At 46.9% G+C, this 24,581-nt stretch overlaps 1 protein-coding gene across 7 annotated transcripts in view; it reads left to right on the plus strand.

Moving 5' to 3' along the window:
• The window catches only part of HDAC4 (histone deacetylase 4), a 180,141-nt gene that overhangs the window by 105,998 nt on the left and 49,562 nt on the right, over positions 1 to 24,581 (plus strand). For 4 of the 7 annotated variants that reach the window (XM_064717773.1, XM_064717774.1, XM_064717767.1 and 1 more), the window contains 5 exons: positions 4,306 to 4,456; positions 7,347 to 7,467; positions 12,383 to 12,504; positions 21,570 to 21,710; positions 23,524 to 23,636. In XM_064717773.1, the coding sequence (XP_064573843.1) occupies positions 4,306 to 4,456; positions 7,347 to 7,467; positions 12,383 to 12,504; positions 21,570 to 21,710; positions 23,524 to 23,636 (648 nt within the window). The remainder of the gene's footprint in view (positions 1 to 4,305; positions 4,457 to 7,346; positions 7,468 to 12,382; positions 12,505 to 21,569; positions 21,711 to 23,523; positions 23,637 to 24,581) is intronic. The other 3 variants (XM_064717769.1, XM_064717768.1, XM_064717771.1) reach the window with 3 other exon arrangements.

Below are 24,581 nucleotides of genomic sequence, written 5' to 3' on the forward strand. Positions count from 1 at the left end.
GTGTGGATTGAGCTGCAGTTGGGAGCTGGACACAGCAACTTTGCATGCCATGGAGTGTCTGTCAGCCAGAAGTGTTCCAGCTTCTGTTCACCCAGGCTTGTGCTTATCTCCACAATTATTTTGCTCTCCCTTCCACTAATTGCTGCTATACAAAATGTCTCTTGTAAACACCCAGGAGCCAGTCTGAGCTGGGAGGGCAGGAAGGATCTCTTTGCTTGGTTTCTTGTTTGGCATCTGGAGGAGTGATTCTGGAAATCCTAATGCAATGTGTCTCCATGAAATCCAGCCTGGTTCTCTCTGGGAAATGGGATATTGGTGTCAGCACTCCACACTTCCTGGGAGGGCACTGCAAAGACTCAAGAGAATTATTTTAGCTGCATTTCCCTTAAAAAGAGGTTTCTCTGTGACAGTTTCTCTACTGATAAGGTGTCAGTCCCCCTCCCAGGCAGACAAGCTGGAGCTCTGAAGACAATTGAGGAGTGTGGTGGCAAAATCCTCTGGATGGCTGAGTCCTCCTGGTAGGCTGACGGTTGATAAATACCTGGAAATGCTCTGCATCCTCCCTGTTACCTTTATTAATATTAATTTATGCTAAATGAGCACCAGCAACACTAACTGCAGGTACAGTTGAACATTTGTGCAGTTTTCAGAAATAGTGGGAGCAGTGACATTAAACATATGCAGGAATCCCCATAGTTATGAATATTTACAAATATTGATTTTGGCAAGAGCACCTAATTTGGATTTTCTGAGCTCCCTAATGCAGCGTGTGTGTGTCTGTCACACAGTGCTCCTCAGATCCAGGGATTTCCCTCTGTGAATCACTTTGTAATGAGATTTCAGTGATTGGGAAATACAGTTGGGGAATAAACCCCCTGCCCCAGCTGTGTGTGGTGAACACACAGGGTCTGAGTGGGCAGTGCATGTTCTAATTTGCCTCTGTTGCTTTAAATGAACCAGAAACTGATGTTTTTCCTGACAGCCCAACAATCCCACCCTGTGCATCCCTGAGAGCATTGTCCAAATGCTCCTGCATCTCTCTCAGCCTGGGGCTGTGCCCATTCCCTGGGCAGCCTGGGCAGTGCCCAGCATCCTCTGTGGGTAGAACCTTTTCCTCACCTCCAGCCTAAATTTTTTGTCTTCCCATAACATTCCTGGTAAGTGTGGAGAAATAACCCTGAGAAGACACCCGGATGGGTTTTCTTTTTTTGTTTTCCCAGGCTACAGCAGACACCAACAGTGATTTCTTTTCATTCTTCATGGGTACAATCAGAGACGTGGCTTTATTATTTTAGTTTTTTTAGGTTTTTTTTTTCTCAACTTTGAAGCCATTTCAAAAACTATATTAAGAATAGGCTTTGTGGAAACTGGGGTCAAAATGAGCAGAGACAATACATCCCTAATGAAACTTCCCTAAACCATCCAGCGACAAATTGGGCTTTTCATTCCCATTTCACTCCAGATGTCAATGAAAGCACAGCTCCTTCTAAAGCAGCCTAATGTATGTAAACCATCGCAGGAAGCAGAGCCTGCAGAGCCTAGGAGACTGCAGATGGAGAGAAAAGGCTCCTGATTCCATAAAAATAACAAAACCTGTTTTACCATATTGTGCATTAAATATTGTTCATTTGCATACTTTCCATGGCGAGGTTCTCAAAGCCCACCATGTGGTGGACTTGTTGGAAGTCGGGAAAGAGACTCTTTCCCCAAATGGAGACGTGTTAGTAGAAGCTGCTGCTTAATTAGAAAACAAAAATAGCTGCTTTCCTCTATTTTTTTTCCTCCTTTTCTAGTTTTATTTTTTTTTCCTCAGTGTGGATTTTTGGTTGTTTACATATAATTCAATAGAATTAGGAGGGGAAGCATAGGTGCAGTCACTACAAAATAACTGGATTGCTGGTGTTTTACAACAGCCTGCCTGCTTGGAACAGGCAGCAGCAGGGATTCCTCCATGGGGAGTTTCCAGCAGATAGCCAGGCAGATTGTAAATACCTCTTAGATTGTGGGGTTTTTCCATCTTTATATAGAATAGTGTGATTTTATTTGTATTTATTGTGCATCCATGGCTGTAGCATTGGGCAGTGCAAATGTGCAATGTCACAGTGGTCACAGGGGTCTTTGGATGAGGGAAGAGACGAGGATTTGACTCCATATTTCAGAAGGCTTGATTTATTATTTTATGATATATATTACATTAAAACTATACTGAAAGAATAGAAGAAAAGGTTTTCAAAAGGCTGGCTAAGCTAAGAATAGAAAGGGATGAATCAAGAAAGGTTTGTGGCTCAGACAGAGAGAGAGCCAGCTGGGCTGCGATTGGCCATTAATTCCAAATATCTACATGAGACCAATCACAGATGCACTTGTTGCATTTTACAGCAGCAGACAATCATTGTTTACATTTTGCCTTGAAGCCTCTCAGCTTCTCAAGAAGAAAAAATCTTAAAGAAGGATTTTTAATGAAAAGATGTCTGCGACAGTGCAATGTCACAAATTAATCAGGGGAGCCTGGAATATCCAGAGCTGGAAGGGGCTCACGAGGATCATCAAGTCCAAGATGATCCTCGTTACAAGACACCCAAAGAATCTCAGCTAAAGGGATTAAAAGGAAAATGTGCTCAAGGAGAAGAAAAACCTTTGGGGTGGGAGTCTCATGTACGCAGGAGCTGGCAGGGTTTGGAGAAGGATGGATTGAGATGTTCTTGGAGAGAGCACATTCCCTGTCTGAACAGCCACAGCTTGGACCCTGCCCACAGCAGGGGCTTGGAACGGGCTGATGATCTTTAGGGTCCTTTCCAACCCAAAGCATTCCACAATTCCTCCGTGCTCCTGCTCTGCCCCGGGGCTCTGCGGGAGCCGTGGGTGGTATCCGAGCACAGGCCCCCATTAAGCACAGCCCTGGAGAGGCCGGGCCTTTGGGGCTGCAGCCTGCCAGCTCCGATCAATCCCTTGGTTTATGAGCTGCCAACGTAAAGAGTGCGGGGTGGGCGCCGTGCTCCGGAGGCTCCGGAGGCTTTACTGGGCTCCAGAGGCTCCAGAGGCTCCACAGGGCCCCGCCATTCCCGGCCTGTGGGGCAGGCCCAGGAGCAGCCCACGCCTCACTGAGCAGGGTGCAGGCCCAACTGCATGGTGGGAGATCATCCTTTGGGCTCTGCTTTTGAAGAAAAAGTGGTTTTTACCTCACAGAGATCCCTTTGCTCCTCTCCCACAGCTGGGATGTGCTGTTTGTACACCTGCTTTGCCACAGCCTGGCAGGACTCAGGGTGTCCCCTCACACAGCGCATCAAACTGCGGCCCTCAGTCCCATGGGAATCCTCCCTCACCCAAACAGGGAGATCTGCCCTGGGAGAATCCTCTCTGCACCCAAACAGGGATGGGGGAATCCTCTCTGCACCCAAACAGGGAGCTCTGCCCAGGAAAAATCCCCTCTGTACCCAAACAGGGAACTCTGAGATGGGAGAATCCCCCCTCTGCACCCAAACTGGGAGCTCTGGGCTGGGAGAATCCCCTCTGCACCCAAACTGGGAGCTCTGGGCTGGGAGAATCCCCTCTGCACCCAGACAGGGATAGGGGGTCCTTCTCTGCACCAAACAGGGAGCTCTGGGCTGGGAGAATCCTCTCTGTACCCAAACAGGGAGCTCTGCCCTGTGTGAATCCCCCCTGCTCCCCATATTTCCCTGGAGGTTGTGAGGACACTGACACCTCCCAGCTTCTGGGACATGGGGAGCCCAGGGAGAATTTGCACTGGGGCAGGAGCGTTTGGTGCTTCCAGCCTTGATTGTCCCATCTGATGCAAGCTTTGCAAATAATTACCTTAATTAGACATCACGTCTCCTGATTATTCCCATGAATATGGGTGAGTTGAGAGGGCCAGGGAAAATCCTTCCTGGAGAAATTGTTGGGATAATTATTTCTTTTATCTGTTGGAGCAATTATTTTTATAATTAATCATGGAACCTCTGTGTGGTTTGAGTTAGATGGAGCATTAAATTCCATCTCGTTCCACCCTCTGCCATGGGCAGGGAGAGCTTCCACTAACCCAAGTTACTCCAAACCCCATCCAGCCTGGCCTGGAACACTTCCAAGGATGGGGCAGCCACAATTTCTCCGTGCAACAAATAATATTGAGGGTGCCCTAGTGGGGTTTTATTTAAAATCAGGTGATGGAGATGAAAGGAGGCCCGTGCTTGTCCTTCATGCCATGAATGCCATGACTGTTACTGTCACCTGCCTGCAGCATCTGCTTTGGCTCTGGGAAGACCCATGGTGTTAACCTGCTCCTTTTGCCTGTTCCCTTCTCCGCAGCAGCAGCAGGAGATGCTGGCCATGAAGCATCAGCAGGAGCTGCTGGAGCACCAGAGGAAGTTGGAGCAGCACCGGCAGGAGCAGGAGCTGGAGAAGCAGCACCGAGAGCAGAAACTGCAGCAGCTGAAAAACAAAGAGAAGGGGAAAGAGAGTAAGTGGCCAAAGCACCACTGCTTCGGGTGCTGACAGGCAGATGGGGGCATGGAGGAGCCTCAGAAAGCTGGAGGAACCTCCTTGAGGGCACAGGGAATTGAGGGGAAGAGAGAAATGCGTTTCTCTGCTTTATCTTCATTTTTGTCTCACTAAATGCCATTTTAGCATTTTTCAAAAGGAAGCGTATCCTCTCTTCCCTTGATTTAACATTTTTTGAAGTATTTTTGGCAGCATTCCTAATGGAGGCAGAATATTAAGCCCATAAAATACACCAGATGCACGCTGCACTCCTTTTCTCTTTCTGCTGCTCTGAATTTCACTCTTTTTAAGACATAGTCGAGTTCACAGCTCTCCCCTTTTTGAAGCGTTCCCATTCATGAGGGGATTTTTTTTCAGGAGGTTACAGCTTGTGGGTGCCTTCCCCACTCTGTGTCATTATGCACTTGAGGAGATCATTGTGGCCTCACAATGTCCCTTATCAGAGATACTCTGGGCTGCTTGTTTGGGCTTTTTCTGCAAGTGAATGCGGGGAAAAATACCTCCAAATACCAAAATACCAAGTTGTGCCATCAACTCCTCACGTCTGGTTTCAGATGGGAGAAGTGGTGGAACGAAGATGGGATGCTGGCTGGGAACTGGGAATAAGATAAAGCTCCAGGAACGTTTTCAGTAAGATAAAATTGGGGTCTGGGAGACCTTTTTAAGTTCTAGAAAGACCAGAGGTTCAGAATCCCTAAGCATTTCCACTTCCCCCTGCTGCTCCCATCACCTGTTGCTGTTTGATCCAGGTTTTGCTGGGCCTCTCCTCAGAACCTGGCCATTCTCATTAAAGTAATCTAGAAAGAAATTAAAATGCCTGAATCTCTGGAAAATGGAAGCAAAGCATCTTTTGGGTGAAACACAGAGGTGTAGAGGAAAAAACCCAGAATTTGGGGATGTTAAGTTGAAGATCCTGTTCCCATGACTACAGTTTTATTTTTAAGTTACTTTTTATTTAAGAAGTTCTGTGGTGTAGAATCATTATCGCACCTCAGTGCTTAAGGACACTTAAGTTATTTTTCTCACATCACAAAATTTGGCAAAGAGAAGCTAAAATTGTCCTGATCTGAAATACGAAGAGAGTGCGAGAGAGGTGGAGTTTGTTCTGCTTCCTTGTTAACATCTCTGCTCTGGAGCCAGGCTGGGAGAGCTGGGGGTGCTCACCTGGAGAGGAGAAGGCTCCAGGGAGAGCTCAGAGTCCCTAAAGGGGCTCCAGGAGAGCTGGAGAGGGACTGGGGACAAGGCATGGAGGGACAGGACACAGGGAATGGCTCCCACTGCCAGAGGGCAGGGATGGATGGGAGATTGGGAATTAGGAATTGTTCCCTGGCAGGGTGGGCAGGCCCTGGCACAGGGTGCCCACCCTGGATCCCTGGCAGTGCCCAAGGCCAGGCTGGATGGGGCTTGGAGCCACTTGGGACAGTGGGAGGTGTCCCTGCTCATGGCACAGAGTTGAAATTAGATGATCCTTAGGGTTCCTTCCACCCCAAAGCTCCCTGAGGTTCTATGATGTCTTTCAGCTTCCAGTAAAGGAGGTAAACCTTACACTCCAAAAGTATTGAACTTCAAGTCTTCTAAGTAGCAGGTTTATGGCAACCTGACAGACAGAACACAGCCAGGTTTGAGTGTTCTAAGGATGCTACTGGATTAAGGATGACACATTTTGGAGGGAGAAGGCTTTCAAGGATGGATTTGTCACCCCTTCTGCTACTCAGGAATTTATCTGCAGCTCTTCGCTTGAACTTTCCACCGAACTGGCGTTGTGGAGCTGGTGAGAAATGCAGCGCTCCAAAAAAAGGGAATTTTCTCGCTTTGGTGTTTGAACCATTTTACAGCTCCAGGCAGAGCCTTGTGGGAATGCTGCAGCTCCCTGCTCTTGGAGAGAGCCCAGGAATTGTTCTCCCAGCATGTCAAACATCACCTCATCATTGACCAGGGCGCAGGACACGAGAACATGGCAGGGTGATCTTTTAGTTCTTGTTCCTAGCAGAGCCAGCAGCTTCCCTGGCCTTTCCCTTTCCTCCCAGCCCAGATATTTTCCGTTGGAGCTCCTGCCTTACGCCACGGTGGGGATGAAGCATCATTTTCCACGTGTCCCCTTGCCAAACTTGGGATGCATTGCTCCGTCAGGAGCTCTGCCTGGGAGTCTGGGCTGTCAAGCCAATGATCACTGGGATCCATCATGGCAGGGGAACAGCCTGCTCTCCATTGTGCAGGAAATCATGATTAGGGATTACACAGTTGACATTTTAGCTCTGCAGAATGACTGACTCCCTTTCTTGAAGGTTTTTTTTTTAAATGTTAGGTTTTCTAGCTCAAGGTAGAGATCCGTGCGCTTGTAAATGAAGCGAAATGTTACGTCGGTGGTGGTGTGCACAGAGATTGGGAACAAAGAGGTCCCTGTTTACAGGAGTTTTCAAGACAAAACCTACACATGAGCCACTGGGCTCATTCCCCTTCTGCTTTTAGATGTGACATTTAACAACTTGAGGGTGCACAAGACCCCTTTTCTTAAATAACTGTGGTTCAAAGAGAGCTGGGATACCCCGGACAAGTGCTTTATTCTGAGTGTGCTTCTCTGCAAGTGTAATATCCTCTTCTGGTGAAATAAACCCAATTTCATCTGTGTTTTCAAACATAACTTGTGAATCTATGCCAAGCTAAAGGGATAAAAAAGGAGAGCTCCTTACTGGAGGCACTTTGTTCTTCTCTCTTTGAAAGCAAAGTTCTTGTTTTTTGGACTGGAAATGGAAGATTTGATTTGGGATCTATTTTAGAAATTTAAAATGCCTTCAAATACACGAATTGATTTAACAACCTTTTTTTAAATGTTTGTTTTGTAATTGCAGGTGCAGTGGCAAGCACAGAAGTGAAGATGAAGTTGCAGGAATTTGTGTTGAACAAGAAGAAGGCTCTGGCCCACCGGAATCTCAACCACTGCATATCCAGCGACCCTCGCTTCTGGTACGGGTAAGTGGTGCTGGGCTCTCAGCCAGGGCCACCTTTGTCCCCAGTTCCCTGAGGGAATGCACCTGATGTGCTTGTGGGATGAGCCAGAGCAGTGGCAGGCTCCCTGTGCATTCCCAAAATGCCTTTTCCAGAGGGTTTTCCAGAGGTGTGAGTGGTTTTCGTGTCTGGTGTCACAATGCTCTGTGTGTAGAGAGAGGTCTCTGTGTCATCTGTAATCCACAATTATTCAAACTCACAAGTTCTACAGTCAGAGATCAGCTTTTATAAATCCTACAGCTTTTCACCCAGGATTTGATCCCACCTGCTGTTATAAAACTTGAACTTTAGTCAAATGAGAAATAATTTTTATGTTCAGGAGCTGGAATCTGATGATCCTTGTGGGTCCCTTCCAACTCAGGATTTTCTATGATTCAGTGAATTCCTGCAGCTCATACTTAAGCCTTGCATTCTAAAACTTTTAACGCTTACTGCTATTCTTAAGCTCTCAGACTTGGAAGTTTTGTTTACTTGGCTCTTACTGGAAACATCCAATGAGTCCAGTTTGCACTTCTAATTACAACTGCCCCAACATCTCTGTTTTCAACTGCAGGTCTCCAGTTTCAATTTCAGAAATCAATTTTTTCATTGTACTAAAGACAGTTAGAAATTTGATGTGATGTAGAAGTTTCTTCTGCTATGATTTTGTCATTGTCTTTATTAAATAAAAAGCCAAAGTGCTTTGGATGTTTGCTTTAGTGACCTCAAAATTCATGAAATTTTGAGTTACAAAAGTCATTTCATTTTGCCATGAAATTAATGTTCAAGCTGAAATACTGACAGTGTTTTAAGTCTTAAGAAATGAACCTGTGTAGAGGGAGGATGAGGTCATAGCCAGAAGATGTTTCCAAATTCCAGAAACTGAGCTGCAATGAAATTTGAAAGCTATCCCAGCTCTGAGCCAGGACAGAAATGCTGATGTGGAGTTGGCAGAAGAATTCAGATGTTATTGGAGGCAAAGTGAGATTGAGCAGCTTTAATACATCTCTGAAAATCTAATCTGAGACTTGGGGATTTCATTAAAGGTGGTTGAAGACTCTGAGCCTCCATTTCTTTAAGGGATGGTTAAAATAACATTTAATGCAGGAGTGGTGCAAGGTCAGTTAGAATTTAGGGTGCCCAGAGCAGCTGTGGCTGCCTCTGGATCCCTGGAAGTGTCCCAGGCCAGGCTGGATGGGGCTTGGAGCAACCTGGGATGATGGAAGCTGTCCCTGCCATGGCAGGGGGAGGAATGAGCTGAGCTTTAAATCCCTTCCCATCCAAACCATCCTGGGATTCTCTGTGATGCCAGGCCAGGGTTGCTGCAGGTTTTTAGCCACATCGTGTTTGGGGTTTCAGGATGTTGCCTCAGCTGATGCTGAGAACTTTCTGAGCACCCAAGTGTGGTTTGGGTTTGTTGTGGCACTGAGGCATCCTAGCAGCCCTTCCCTGTGATGCTCCAGGGGTGCCAACAGGCAGAGACAACACAAAGCATCGCACAAAGATTTCAGGTCATACCATCCCCTCATTGTCCATCTGTTCTCTGCTGGGGTGAGGATTGTTATTCTGGATTCTAACCCAAGATGGACGAAGCCTTGGGGCCTCACAGCTCTTTCTCACTGCTGAATTGTCCTGCTGAACCCTCAAGGAGGGCAGATGGCAGCAGCACAGGATTTTTTAAATGCACCCTTCACTTGTTCAGGCAGAAGTTGAGGATTTTTTTCCTTTCCATTCCATTAAAAAAATAATATATATTTTTTTTTCAAAAGGAGAACCAACCTTTAAATTCCTGCCATATTAGTATTTATTTATATGGCATCTCATAGGTTACCAGCTGAGCTCTGGAGGCACTCCTGTCCCCACATAGCTGTGCTGTGATGCAGTTGGGTGGTGGCTGGGTTGAGCACACACGAGCAGGGCTCACAGGAGATCCACTCCATGCTCCCACTGTGAGCAGGCCAGGCCATTAAGTGCTAACAGATGCTGGGAGAGCCTCTCGAAGCAGCAAGCCTGCTTTTAAGCACTTCCCTTGCTCTTATTAAGGTTTGTGAATTCCTTTTTGGTTTTTTTATTAAAAATGGAAAGCATTGCTCTAGGAAAAAAAAAGGCTCTTAAGGGTATTGAGCACCGTGATGGTCTGATGTCAGTGGCTGGGACAAGAAAAATGTTCTGCTGGCATGGAATCACAGAGATGCTAGAGCTGCAAGAGACCTCTAGGATGATGTCCCAGCCCTGGAAATGCTCAAGGCCAGGTTGGACAGGGCTTGGAGCAACCTGGGATGGTGGGAAGGGGTGAACAAGGTGGTGTTTAACCTCTGTCCCAGCCCAAACCACTCTGGGATTTTGTGACAGGCAGCAGCAGAGGAGGTTCTTGGGAACTGCACTGTCAGAGTGTCCCTGCCTTGGATTCTGAACCCACTGGGCAGCCTGGCTCCCAGGAGTTTCTGCTCTCTGTGATGTCCCTGGGAAGCTGTCAGCAGTGCTTGTGCTAGCAGCCATGGAAGGGAGTTCAACTGAGTGTCTGCATGGTGAGGAGGTAGAGAGACACAATTGCACTATAAATTGCACATTAAATTCTACATTGAATGATCCCAACATCCACAGGTGTGAACACAAAACATTCCAGCCCAGCTACACATGTCTGGATGTATATTCAGTGCACCTTGCTGGACATGACTGAAGGATGAAATATCAAATCATGGAATCATTAAGGTTGGAAAAGACTTCCAGGATCATCACTCCAACCCTTCTGTCTGTGCACGTGGGTGTTTGAAGGAGCTCAGGGAGCAGAGGATGCCTTGGATGAAGGGCTGTGCTTTCAGGAATGTCTGCAGGCTCCATGCAGTGTCCAATTTCCTCTTGTCCCAGAGCTCTGACATTCCTGAAGGGGCATGCAGAGCAGTGCATGCTGCTGGGAGCAGCGTCAGAGCCCAGTCCTGGAGCCAGGGAATGTGTTCCTGTTTGCAGAGCTCAATATCTGTCATTCAGCAGCCCTGGAGCACATCTAAACAGGCCCTTTGAATTCCTGCACATTGCCTGACAAAGGGATGAAAATAGCTTCAATGTACTCGATTGTGCTGCTTAGGTCATAATTAAAAAAAAAAAAAAAAAGAAAAGAAAAGGGAGAAAAAAAAAAGTCTGTCGCTCATATAGAGCCAAAAATGTCATTGTGTGACTTGATGGGGCTCAGGGCTCTCAGATCCCAGCACCCAGGATTCCTGGGAGTGAAGCATCATTCCTGGGAGTGCTGCCTTCCCATGGAATGAGCAGATCCTGGCAGAAAAAGCCACATCTCTTCCCAGGAGGGATTATTGTTTTTTTTTTCAGTTTGTCTCTGTTTTGATTGCAGGTGAAGATTGAAGAGTGCGTGGGGGCATTCAGGGGTGGGGATGTGGCACAGCATGGGGTGGGTGTGGGAAACACAGCCCTGCAAGAGCCCCAGAAATCATTTTTCTTTATGTGCAGAGAAATCTGGATAATGAAGAGGGAGGGTTGGGAAACCACAGTCATTCATGCTTCTATAGAATCCCAGAATGGTTTGGGCTGAAGGGACCCTAAAGCCCATCCCATTCCACCCTCTGCCATGGGCAGGGACACCTCCCACTAGAAGGTCTGTGGGAGTAGAAAATGTTGATGTTCAAATAAAATTTGCAGAAAGTTTCTTAATTATGTAGAAAATTCAGTGTATTTTCCTAGTATTTTATTAGCCCCTTATTTTTTGAAGGCTTTAACTTGCAGTGGAATTGATGCTCTGGATCTCAGCAGCCAAGTTCTGAGTTGGGCTTGCACTCAAGGGATTAGTACTGCTCGGGAAATGGTGTGAATTTGTGCAATTTCCAGCTGGGAATGGTTCATTTAGGTTCCTTGAAGAACCTTTTGCAGGAGAATATTTTCAGCTTGGTTTTTAGGCAGTATAAAATTTCAAATATTCCCCTTTTTTTTTTTTTTTACAAAATGCTTGCTCTCCATTGTCCTAAATCCTCTAGTATGTAGAAGAAATAAGGGGTTTAAGTTCTGTTTATTTAAAATAAAGTTGTGAGAGCCCAGTGAGTGTCACCTGCATGGCTAAATCAGATGGAGCTGCTCTGCTGGCTGGAGCCTTCTCCCAGGCTGGTGGAGCTCCTGAGAAACAGCAAAGCTGGGCACAAGTCATTAAGCAGGAAAGATGCAGCCAACAAACTGGTAGGAGGCTGGGAAAACTCATTCATTATTTAATATCCTCAGCAAACAGACTGTAATTTACTTCCAGCAGCCTGCTCAAACAAAGCCATAAATTATCATCTCGGGGAAGTTGAGCTGGAAAGGTGCTGAGTGCTTTGGCCCTGTCTCTGCTGAGCTCCTGGGATGGGAGGACAGGCAGGAGGAAGGGCAGGGGGCCACCTGTGTGCCATGGCTTCAGCCTTGGGCTCTCTCTGCTGAGATGGGGGCTTATTCTGGGGAGGGAAGTGCTCAGTTTGAGGTCTCACCTGTGCTGAGATTCAGGAAGGTGACTTAGCAAAACCAAGATACAGAATTAACCATCTTAGAATTTATACTTGTGGTATGAGCTGAGCCAAGGTGGAGTCTTACACTGAAAACTAAGTGAATTGCCTTCCTGTGTATTGGATTATAGTGGGGTTTTGTGTAGGAGTGGCCAGGAGGAGAAAGGCAGGCTTTGGGGATGGTACTTCTGACTGTGCCCTTCCTGGAGGACTCCAAAAGCCAAGCTTAGAAAACTGGATTTGCTGAAGGACAGGGCATCCTCTCCTCTCTGCTCCTGGGAAATGGAAGAGCTTCTAGGCTGTCCTGGGGGTTCACAGCTTTTGCTTTTGCCTCCTTCCCCACTCCCTGAGGTGTCAGGCTCATCCCCTCTGTGTCACTGGTGTAAAGCTTGTCCCTTCTTCTCTTTCCTCCTGTGCAGGAAGACCCAGCACAGCTCTCTGGACCAGAGCTCCCCACCCCAAAGCGGCGTCTCCGGCACCTACAACCACCCAGTCCTGGGCATGTACGATTCCAAAGACGACTTCCCACTCAGAAAAACAGGTAGGGCTGCCCTTCCCTGGCCACACTGCCCGTCCCTGCGTCATGCTCAGCCCTCTGATCTGATCTTCCTGAAAAAGGGATGCTGCCAAAAGCTGGATTCCAGGCTGTGCTTTGTTTCCCTCTCCATCTGCTCCCCCTTCACCTTTCTCTGTGCTCCCAGTGTTCCAGGGAGCCTGGGGCTGCTCCGGGCTGTGTGAGAGCTGTGTGTCAAAGTTTGGAAGATGTTTTCTGTCTTGGTTTGGAAAGACAGGAGTCTGCTAAGGAAGGCAGGAGCCTCCCCTGAAATGGAGAATGTAAACCCTCCCCACCCTTCCAAATTGCTATAAATTTTAAATTATGGGGCAAAAATATGGGAGCAGGAAATAACAGTTCTTTAATAGGGAAAAGAAAAAAAATTAAAAGGATGAAATAAATAATGCAGTACACTAGAACAACAGTGACAGAGTCAGAACCCAGCCTGACACCCTGTGGGTCAGGGGGTTGGTGGCAGTCCCATTGGAAATGTGGCTGCAGCCCTCCTGCAGTGTCAGGGGTGGTTCTGTTGGAGCAGGGGGATCTGTAGAGAAGGATGGATTCTTCCTCTGAAGATGCAGTGGAAGGAGAGGCAGCTGCTGTTCCTCTGGGGAATCCCGTGGAGAAAGCCGTGCTGGTGTCTCACAAACCTCTGGATTATATCTGGGTAGCAATGCTTGGCTCCTCCCTCTGGGCTCACATCTCCCAATGGGATGTTCTAGTTCTTATCAGCCATGCAGTGACATTCAATAGTCTGTTATCAGCAATGTCCCCTCCCAGGGAGGTGTGAATGTGGTCACTCAGAGAGAGAGATAAAGCAAACTGCCCACTTGGCAAAGGTAATCTGCCATACAGATGGGAATGGAAAACAACTTGTACTGCAACCTTCAACATTTTCCCAAACCCAAAGCTCTCACAGAGATTTGTGTGTCCCCAGCCCAAGTGTGTTTGCTGAGTGAGAAAAGTACTGAGAAAAAGTTCATTTCTGGGGGGGATTTGCATTTTATGTGTGAGTTTGTACCTGAGGTAAATAAGGAGGTTTGTGCCAGGGCGAGCACCGGGGCTTCCTGCGAGGGTTTGGTTCACACCTAGACAGTTCTCTTTCAGTCTGGCTTCTCCCTGCACGGTGGCTGAGCAGGTCAGTTACTCCTCAAGCCTGTATTATGTAAACCAGGTTGTTTGGCTTGGCTGTGCTCCTCAGCTCCCTAGCACATGCCTGAGCCAGCACAGCCTGGGCTCCCAAGGCTGCTGCTGCCTTCGGGGAACAGCTCTGCCTCATTCAGGGAGCTCTTCTGCTCACTGGCTCTGCTGGGAATCACTGCAGGACAGCAAAAAAAAGCTTCTCTGGAAAGATCACACAATCATTAAGGTTGGAAAAAATCCAAAGATCACCCTCAACCAGCACTGCCAAGGCCACCTCTAACCCGTGGCCCCAAGTGCCACATTCACGGGTTTTTTAAATAATTCCAGTGATGGTGAGTGACCACTGCCCTGGACAGCCTGTTCCAGTGCCTGACCAGCCTTTCAGTGAGGAAGTTTTCCCCTTTTGGAAATGTCTCACTAGGAACTGTAGCACCTGCCCTGCTGGATGGAGTCCCATCCGTGCAGTTGTCTCTGTTCACCCTTGGGTTGGTTGCTTGATGAGTAACAAGCACCTCAGCTGCACAAGAACCCAGTCAAAAATTGGCTGTAATATATGGGTTTTCCCCAGGAAAGGTGTCCCTGTGGCTTTGGGGATGGTACTTCTGACTGTGCCCTTCCTGGAGGACTCCAAAAGCCAAGCTTGGAAAACTGGATTTGCTGAAAGACAGGGATTCCTCTCCTCTCTGCTCCTGGGAAATGGAAGAGCTTGCAGGCTGCCCTGGGGATTCACACAGGAAAGCATTCCTTGGCACCAAACCTATCACTTAGGGCCTGTGGGCAGCCTGATTCCAAGAGATTTTTAGCTCTTTCCTATGCCTTGTGGTGCCAGGTGATCCCTTCCCACCCTGTTAGCATTACCACAGCAGAAATGGGCTTTGACATGGTCCCAAACCTGCCTGGCTCGTCACCTCAGGGCACCCTGTCAGATTGGCTTTGAGCAGCAGTCGCCCTTCTTGCTCCCAGTGTCCTGGAAGGGAATTCCTGCAGGAGAAGGAAGACATCTGCACATCTCACCCACCCTGTGCTGCTTCCCAAACTGGGATCTGTCTCACCAAAGCTCCTGCTGGGTGAGCTCCTGCTGTCAGACAGGGGGAATTAAGGATGATGAATGGAGCTAATCACATTATTAAAGAGTGCAAGCCACCAAACCCATTGTTGTTTTCCAGCAGGAGAATGTTCAGCTGATTTTGGTTTGCCAGAATGCTGGTGCTTGTTCTTTTTGGGCACCAGCACATCAATCTCCTGGGCACTGGTCTGGGATACAAATGAATTCACTTTTGTGAGGTTCAGGGGAGAATTTTTTTTCTTTTTTTCATTGTTTTCTTTTATTTTCCTTTCAACGCAACAGCACGTCAGGCTCTGGCACAGCAATATCCTGCAGAATTCCCAGTGCCAAGAATGTTAAGTTGCTTGGAGAAGAAAGGCTCCTGAACAGTCTGGTGTAAACAAAAGGCAGGGAAGGCTGGAGCCCATCCTAAATAAAGTTCTTTATTACGGGTGAGCTTTTCAGATTTTTGGCACCAGGCAAGGCTCTGGCTTTGTGTTGGTAATTTAAAACCGCCATATCGTGTAGTCCAATTTTATTAAATTTGATTAAATATTTGCAGCTCAAATAACAGAACCCATCACAATACAGCTCTGATTACCAGGGCTGGAATCCAACCAGCACCATTGCTGGGGAGAGGGCGGCTTAGGGGGTGGTGGGAAGGCAGTTGGAATTATCATTTCTCACAGTCTGCAGCGCTGGGAGCGTGTCCTGCAGGTTGAGACATTTTTGGGAAGAATAAATATTCACCATCCCCTAGAAGTGTTCCAGGCCAGGTTGAACAGGGCTTGGAGCACCCTGGGATAGAGGAAGGTGTCCCTGCCCATGGCAAGGGTTGGAACAAGATGAGCTTTAAGGTCCCTCTAACCCAAGCAATTCCGTGATTCCATCAAATTTACCATTTCCCTGCATTTTAGCAACACTCTGTGTCTTTAATCTTATTTCAAGCATCCTGATAATCACAGGTTATGGGAGAGGGAGGATGTGCAGGAAAGATATCTTCAGAGTGCTTGAAAGCCTTCAGCAGGGAGAACACTCAGCTCCTGCAGTATGCTCCTGATGCCTCCCGTGCCCTGAAATCCAGCTCTCTCTGGTTTGTTTTCCTAAATTATGCTCCAGTTTCTTGGCTGTTTGGTTTCAGCGTGAAATTGTTTTGCTGGTGCAGTTACTAATTGCTTGAATCCTGTTCTTAGCCTGGCTGGAGGATTGATTTCACTCTGCTCCCTCTCTCCAAGCACTTTGGGGCTCTTCCTTTTTTTCACTGATCTAAGATCAGTTTGGTTGGAGCTGCTCCTGCCTTTGCTGTTAAATACCTGGATTAGCACAAGGATTTTTATTTCCCCTTCTGGGGAGTTTATTTTGTTCTGTGTAGGATTTAATGTCAGAGTTTTATTGACAGTTTTTGAGAGGGGAAATTCTAAGTGACCTCAGATCAAGGTTGGTGTCTCCCAGACATAATAACATTCATTATGTGCTGCACTGGGATCCTCTGAGGAAAATCTCTGGAGAATCCTGATGGAGTGATTTTAGACTCTGGATTGGGACAGCCTGTTTTGATAACCCCAAGAGCTGTTTGTCAACACCTTTCTTGGAGCTGCTGAAGTGGGTTTTAGCAGAGCTTTTCAGTTTTGCATTTCCAAGGAATCCTGTCCTCGTTTTCTCCCCGGGAACGAGGTTGTTGATGGCATTCCCTGCTTTCTGAAATTTGAGCAGTGGATGTATTAGGACATGCTGTTACTTAGAAAGCAGAAACCACCACCATCATGAAGATTTAAAGGGAATTATTTCACTTCTTAATGTGCTTTTTCCTCTTGGACTTGATGATCTTAGAGGGCTTTTCCGACCTAAATGATTCTGTGACTCTTTTTCCATGCAAAAGAGAGGAGCCTGAGAGAGGAAAGCATCCAACATCCCATGAGGTTGTTGGTAATGCAGGAAACTGGAGTTGTTTGGGTATTATTTGCAGCTAAGCAGGTGAAATTGGTGTGAACTTGTTGCATTTAGAAAGAAACAAAAGGGAAAATGAAAGGATTTGTCAACAATTATAATGCTGCGTTTGTCGAGGAAAGCATAATGTCCCTCTGAACTGGTTCTGATTATTGGAGTGTTTGGAGTGGTTTGTTTTAGGACAAAAGGTTGTTTGGAAGAAAATAGACTTGTCAGAAACCCTGGTGTAATGTGGGAGTATAATGAGAGGAAATCTTGGAGCTCTGTGAGGCATGGAGTGTCAGTGCAGTTCGAGAGCACCTCTGCCTTCCCACCCACATTGTCCTTGCAGCCAGCATGGGAGCCTGGCTTCCCACACACTGAGAGGAGGCCCTGAGCCCCAGAGAAATCCCTGCTGGAAATACCCTGTGCTGCTCCAAGGGGAGGATGTCAGTCTGTCTGATCCAGAAATAACACTTAGCTTGGATATTGGGGAAGATTTCTTGCCTGGGAAGGTGCTCCGGCATGGAACAGGCTGCACAGGGCAGGGGTGGGATCACCATCCCTGGAAGTGTTCACAGAATGGGATGTGGCACTGGGGGACAGGGTTTGGGGGATGATGGATTGATGGCTGCACTTGGTCATCTCAGAAGTCTTGTCCAGCCTTGACAATTGTGGGATCGTGAAGACAATTCTGGTGAGTGGTGCACCAGAAGAGAAACCTCTTCCAGGAGGAGACCAAACAAAATCTTGTGGTTTAGTGTCACCTTTGGGGGATCCCAGTCACTCAGGGAACCCACCCTCCTCCTCCTTGGTCCTCCCAGCTCCATCTCTGCTTCCCAGGGGCCTGCACTGTTCATGGAATCCCAGGATGGGGTTGGAGGGGATCCCAAAGCCCATCCCATTCATGGGCAGGGACACCTTCCATTCTCCCAGAGTGCTCCAAGCCCCAGTGTTCAACCTGGCCTTGGGCACTGCCAGGGATCCAGGGGCAGCCACAGCTGCTCTGGGCAGTGCCAGGCCTGCCCATCCTCCCAGGGAACAATTCCTAATTCCCAATATCCCATCCATCCCTTTCCCTCCTTCAGCTTAAGCTCCCTCTCTCATGGAGTTTTCTTATGGGTGTTAGAAGGGAGACAAAATAGTTCTGTTGGCTTTTGCCTGACTATTAAACTTCGGCTGGAACTTACAAATAGCAATAATAATAACAATAACAATAATAAATTAATAGCATCCCTTTCCAGTCCCCACCTGCTGAAAGGAAGATGTTCAGGGGCTGGGAGCAGGGGTTTCATGCTGCATTGTTTGCTTTCATTCCACAAATGTAGATGGACACTGGGAGCAGGGCAAACTCTGCCCGGGACTTGGTGGAGTTTTGACTTCCACAGATTTAATGTCCAATTAGTTCAGCAGCTTAAGGGCTGCAATTCTAAGAAAAAAACAATGGGAATGACATAAATGTTGGAAGAATTGGATTACATGAGTCCTGCTGCACACAGTGATGTGTAAGAGGGGTAACTTGGTTTGGAGCCTGTGAAAACCAGGGAAGCTTTTGGCTTATGTTCTGGTTATTAATTTATTCGGAGGAAAACAAAATATTCTTTGTATAAATCCTTATTATAGGCCAAATTAAGTATGTCAGTGCTTCAGAAATCCCACTGGCTTTGTGGAAGCTGACTGAGATTTGGGCATGGGCTTCATTTGTTTGCTGGGGGGGAATTTTTCTAACTTTATGGCATTTGTTTTAAATACTTCACCTGGAGATGTAGAGGAGCAGTAATTTTTAAACTTACGTTTGGTAGTTTAGTTTCCAGTTTTTAAATTTAATCCAGTTAGCAAGGCTTTGTTTGGGCATATTGCCTGGCAGGGTGAATTTGGGGAGATTTCCAGTGGAATTGGTGCTCCTGAGGCAGCATTGAGCCTGCATTGACTGTCAGGTATTGATGCTTCTGTGTTGTTTAAATTCCTGTTTTATACTTGTGAAAGATAGCTCTCTTCAGCTTTAAAATATTTTTATTATATAATAGTTTAAAAAAACCATGCGAACAAGCCTAAATTATTTTACTATAAAAGAGGTTTTATGTAAATTCTGTGAGTTTGAGGCTGTGCTGAATTTTAATTCACCTACTTTGGGCTCTGGAGCACCCAATTAAATCCGTGTAGGGATTATGCTCTCTGAGGTCCTGATGCCATGTTAGATTTGGGATTATATCTGAGGGATAAACAACAGAATCAGAGCAAGGCTTTAAATAGACCTTTTGGTGTTTTGAAACTCAATCCCCTAGCAGAAGGGGAAAACACAGAGTGATTTTGCCTTAAAATAGATTAATCTGACAAATTCCAATACGTTGCTTTGGCAATCACTTACGCTGGAGGTATTTTCTCTTTGAAGGCTGTCATCTTCTGTGTTTGTTCACCTCTTTGTTATATGGAAGGAGGTTTTTATTGTGGCTTAAAATATGGGGTGTGTTAGGTCATCTGTGACCCCAAATCTTTTGTTTCCCTGCCTGTTTTTAAGGTGTTTCAAACCAATGTGGTTTAATTAATTCCTTCTGTGTATTAATTATGTGTTCCCAACAGAAACCATCCCTCATCTGAACACCAGGAATAAAATTTGGGCTGAAATACAGTTTTTATTGCCATGTTTGCCTTTGTCAGGGGACAGAGTCTTAGATTTCCTTGATTTAAAATGGGTATATCAGCATCCAGCTGTGGCACCTTCCCCTTGCACAGAATCCCAGAGTGGTTTTGTTGGAGGGGACCTTAGAGATCATCTCATTCCAGCCATGAGTGTGGCATCCAGGCAGCTGTTAATGCTCAGAAATTGGGACAAATTAAAGCTGGGAATGTAAGGATGTGGGATGAGGTGTGTACCCAAACGCAGCTTTTAAAATCATGCCAACTTGTGTTTTGAAGAGAACTCAGAGAATTTGCTGCTTGGAGCCTGAGCTTGTGTTTGAACTGGTCCAGTCTTTAATATTGCCCTGGGAGCAGATTTGCATTCAGTCCCCTGCCATTTTAAATGCAAATTCTCTCTCTGGAAGATAATTCCCCCCTTGCTAATGCATTTCATTCAACATTTGAAGCATCATCTTGGGGAAGCACTTTTTTTTTAGCGCTCCCTTTATCTCTTGCTGGTGTTTTTCTGTCCAAAACATTCACAAAAAAGCTCTTTCCTTTCTTTTTAAAATTTTTCTTCCCTCCCAAAATTCCATCAAAGCACTGTGTTGATGGCTTAACTCCAAGCATTTGATCTTGAATTCATCAGCCTTGTGATTTTTCGAGCCCTGCAATTAACGTGGACGGGCTTGATCTTCGATGTGACCTGATGGTCAAGGGAAACATAGCTGCAGCCAGACTGAGTTAATTCAAATCAGTTGGTAAACCTTGTTTTAATTCTCCCAAAGACATGTAGATCCTTGGCCCTGGAGTGTGTTGGTTGGTGATGGAGTGAGCACAGGTTCAATGGAATTAAGCAGTGGGGCTGTTGAGGAAGGGAAAGGATGGGGCTGCTTCACTCAGCTCTGTCAGGAGCCCTCAAACCCTCCAGCAGGTGTTTCACTCAGGGCTCAGGAGGTCAGGAAGCTCCCAGAGGAAATCATGTTGCAGGAGGAGTGTTGAATTAAAGCCTTATGCCCCTGCTGGAGGTTTGATAACGCGTGCGCTGTCACCGGCTGTCCTGGCCCCAGCAGCTCTGCCTTGGCTTTTTGGGAGCTCAGGATTTGTGCTTTGGAGGGAGTCTCTCAGAAGCGTGGTGTACACAAGGCTGTGGTCACAGGAAATGCATCCACACCTGCCCTGGGCAGTCTGGAACTTCCCAGGTGTGTGATGTGCTGTTAGATAGGGATGAACTGTGGGGCTGGGATGATGCAACCCCAAGCTGCTTCCCAAACAAACAAACAAACAAACAAACAAACCTCCTCCTCCCTGGCCGTGGCTTTCCTTGGCCACACTCTCATGCCCTTTCCCTTGAGTTGACACTGGCTCCAGCTGACACAAGGAGCCAGCAGGGAGACAATCACCTGATTTGCTTGTGCTTGTGGGGGTTGATTTTGGTGTTTTCTTTTCCCATGCCCTGGCGTCCCTCCCTCAGGGGTCGGATGACTCGAGGGTGTGGAGCTGCCTGTTCCAGCAGCACATCAGAGATTACCAACAGCAGCATCTCAGCTGGCTCAGCCATTCCTCTGCTGGATCCCATCAGCTGGGTTTGCCACTGGCTTGGGAGCAAGTTGGGCAGAGGTGGGAAACTCTGCACTAATCCTGAGTCTGTGTCTTTGCACAGAGAAGATTTTGCAGGATGATTATTCCATTTTTAATTCAGATGCCTGTCATTGTTGTTGTTGGATTCAGATGTTGCATGGGCTGGTGTGACGGTGGTCACAGGGATTTTCGAATGAGGGAAGAGATGAGAATGTTGACTCCATGTTTCAGAAGGCTTGATTTATTATTTTATGATATATATTACATTAAAACCATACTAAAAGAATAGAAGAGAAGGTTTCATCTCAGAAGGCTGGCTAAGCTAAGAATAGAATGGAATGAATAACAAAGGTTTGTGCCTGGGACAGAGAGTCTAAGCTAGCTGGGCTGTGATTGGCCATTAATTAGAAACATCCAACATGAGCCAATCACAGATGCACCTGTTGCATTCCACAGCAGCAGATAACCATTGTTTACATTTTGTTCCTGAGGCCTCCCAGCTTCTCAGGAGGAAAAAATCCAAAGAAAAGGATTTTTCATAAAAGATGTCTGCGACAGGCTGGGACCTGTTTGTTACATTAAAAATCTGTGTTAGCAAATGACTTAATTTAATTTAGCTTCCTGCAAACGCTCAACTGCGGCCAAGTCGGCTCAACTCAACACAGCTCAGCTCAGCTCAACTTCAGGCTGAGTAAAACACAGCTGGGACGCTCCTAACACTGTTTCCTTTCGTGGGCAGCCTCTGAGCCCAACCTGAAGCTGCGCTCCAGGCTAAAGCAGAAGGTGGCAGAGAGGAGGAGCAGCCCCCTCCTGCGCAGGAAGGACGGGCCCGTGGTGACGGCGCTCAAGAAGCGCCCGCTGGACGTCACAGGTACGGCGGGTAAGTGACAGTTCCTCAGTCCTTCACCCCCTTCTCCCTTCCCAAAATGTCTCCTTGGTGTGCTTCAGCAGTGCTGCAACCCACTGAGGGCACTGGAATTGTCCAGCTGAGGTCAGGCCTCATCCCCATCCATAGCTCCCATCTCTGCTCCCTTTGGCACACCTGGAGCTGTGTCAGGATGGAAAATAGGAAATAGGTTCTTGACCCAGGAGCTTTACACATACAGCTGGATAAAACTTTTTTTTTTTTTGACCACTCAACTGACAGTTTCTTGTTGAAAAGTCCTGTCCTTCCAGAAAACCAAAGTTTGCAAGTGGGATCAGAGCAAAGAGCATGATGAGATTACCATAAAGTTAATTCTTAGCACCATCTAGGGATGTCTCTGTGTAAGTACCACCCAGTGACAGCTATGCCAGGCTTGTCTGGCTCTGAGGCACACAGTCATCACTCCATCAAACTCAAAGTGAGCTCCCTTTAGACAGGGGAGTGGGTTTGGGACACTCTGGGGTGCCTCAGCACTTCTCTGGGTCAGAGCCTCTCTGTTTGCAGGAGGGAAGGAGGATTTCAAGAGCTAAAAGCTGTGGAATCATAAAATATCCTAAACTGGAAGGCACCCACAAGGATAATCCAGTCCAACCCTAGGCCTGCATAAGACACCCCAAAAATCCCAGCCTGTGCCTGAGAGAGTTTTCCATGAGTTCTGGCAGCCTTTCAGACCTGAAAATCCAATTTCCTTCACTCACACAATGCTGTGTGGCACATGGCTCCTGGGATAAATCAGCCTCTGCTGGCTGACCGTTTTTCCCTGCAGTGACTTCAGAAATGGCAGTGGAAGCTCCCATTTCTCACTGGCATAGACTCAGTTCAAGAAGCCAGCCTGGAGCTTGTTTGAAAAGTAAAAGAGTAAAAAGAGGGGACTTTTAAATGGAAAATAAGTTTTAAAAACAGTTCCACTTTGGGGAATAGAAATTATGTTTAATCCGTGAAGAACACAGGGGGTTCTGGTGGGACACTTTCCACTTGACCAGGTTGCTCCACCCTGATTTTGAGCCCTTCCAGGGATGGGGCAGCCACAGTTTCTCTGGACACCCTGTGCCAGGGCTTTATCACCCTCAGAGAGAAGAATTCCTTCCTACAATTCCCTCTAAGCCCGCCCTGTGGCAGTGGGAAGCCATTCCTCCTGTCCTGCCCCTCCAGGCCCTTGTAAAAATGAGCTTTTGTTCCTCCTGGAGCAATGAGGAGCCTGCTGCAGCCTCAGCCACTGCAGCTGCTGGGAGATTCTCCTGCTGCAAATGGTTGGGGATGAGGAAAGTCCAAAAGAGAAGGTTTGAATGTTATTAGCCTTCCCAAATAAAAGGAGGAGCACTGGCAGCTGTGCCATAGAGCAGGTGAGAAACCTTCTGAGGGAGGTCTGAGGCAAGGAGGTGTCTTTAGGGTTAGAGAGAAAGGGAGTGAGAGAGGCACTTCCAGAAGAATGAAGCAGAACAACTCTGACATCCTCCAGTCTGACCTCTTCAAACCTTCCATGCCTTTTATTATCTTTCAATCATATTTCGAGTTATTAATATACTCTTAAGAGAAATCCCCATAGGGAGAAGACTTAAATATGCTGAGTGGGTACTTGGATAAGCCATTTGAAAGTGTTTGTTGGTATTTTAAGAGCCCTGGGAAGATTTAGGGGGAAGAAGGGGAGGAGGAGGAGGAGGAGGGCTGCTTTCATCCAAAACAAAACTTGAGGGCTTGTTATCTGTGTAAATACCATCACAGAGATGGTTTCTAATGTTAAAAGTTGGGTTTGGGATGTGTTTTTCAGACTCTGCATGCAACAGCGCTCCTGGATCCGGTCCCAGCTCTCCGAACAACAGCTCCAACAACATCAGCACTGAGAATGGAATTGCAGGATCAGTCACCAGTATCCAGGCAGAGGTACAGAGCCCCCCTTCCCTCTGCTTTGGGACACCCCTCAGCTCTGGGAGAGTTTGGGAACTAAACCACACAAAAGGAAAAGCCCAACTTGTGACTCGGAGCAGACTTTGGGAATTACCTCTCAGCCTGCAGGATGCCTTATCTGTTTATTAAATCTGGTTTGGACCAGCTCACAGGCAGCTTGTGGTAGCTTGCAGTGGTTTTGTAGTGAGGAGAAAGTAAAAATAAAGGGATTCGGCAAGGTCAAATGCAAGTAGTTTAGTGTTTGGGGCTTTATTCCTGTATATAGGGTGGATTTATTGTGTGCAGTAGGCTGGTCTAAATATGCCCAAACCATAATTGGATTAAAGGGGATGGATTTAAACTTTTCCTCCACAACTGGGGATCTGAAAGCTTGGTGCCTTGTGCTGGTTTATAATCCCATAAAGTTTCACCATCTCTTGAGGCATTGCTGGATGCCCAGCGCAGGGTGAGGTGGGGTTGGATGGAGCACAGCAGCTCCTGTGTTCAGGAATGTGGGAGCCAAGCTTTTCCAAGGGGTCTGGGCCATGTGAGCTGGCTCCCACTACAAACTGTGCCTCTAGAAAACCAGTGTGGTTGTCTGATGTTACTGGTGCATTTCTTTTCATCCAGCTTCCCATTAGCTGTTCTCCCCATGAATAGAGTCTGTCTTAACACCAGGACTCCAAAAACAGGCTGGGGCTTGTTCTCCACAAATATTCCTTTAGAATTGAAAAGGCCTTCTGATGGTGGAAATGTCAGTCCTTATTGCTTTCTAGTTTTGTACAGATTTGCACTTTATTTTTATTTCTAATGTAGTGTAACAGTATTTAATATGGGGAACATGCCTCCTTCTCCACCCTCTGCCCTGCCAAATGATGCAGCACGCGCTCCAGCCACTCTAATCTATAGCAAACCATACAGATTTAGGTAATTAGTGTGAAA

Source organism: Zonotrichia leucophrys, chromosome 7 (genome assembly GCF_028769735.1).
Source record: "Zonotrichia leucophrys gambelii isolate GWCS_2022_RI chromosome 7, RI_Zleu_2.0, whole genome shotgun sequence".
Lineage (NCBI taxonomy): Eukaryota > Metazoa > Chordata > Aves > Passeriformes > Passerellidae > Zonotrichia > Zonotrichia leucophrys.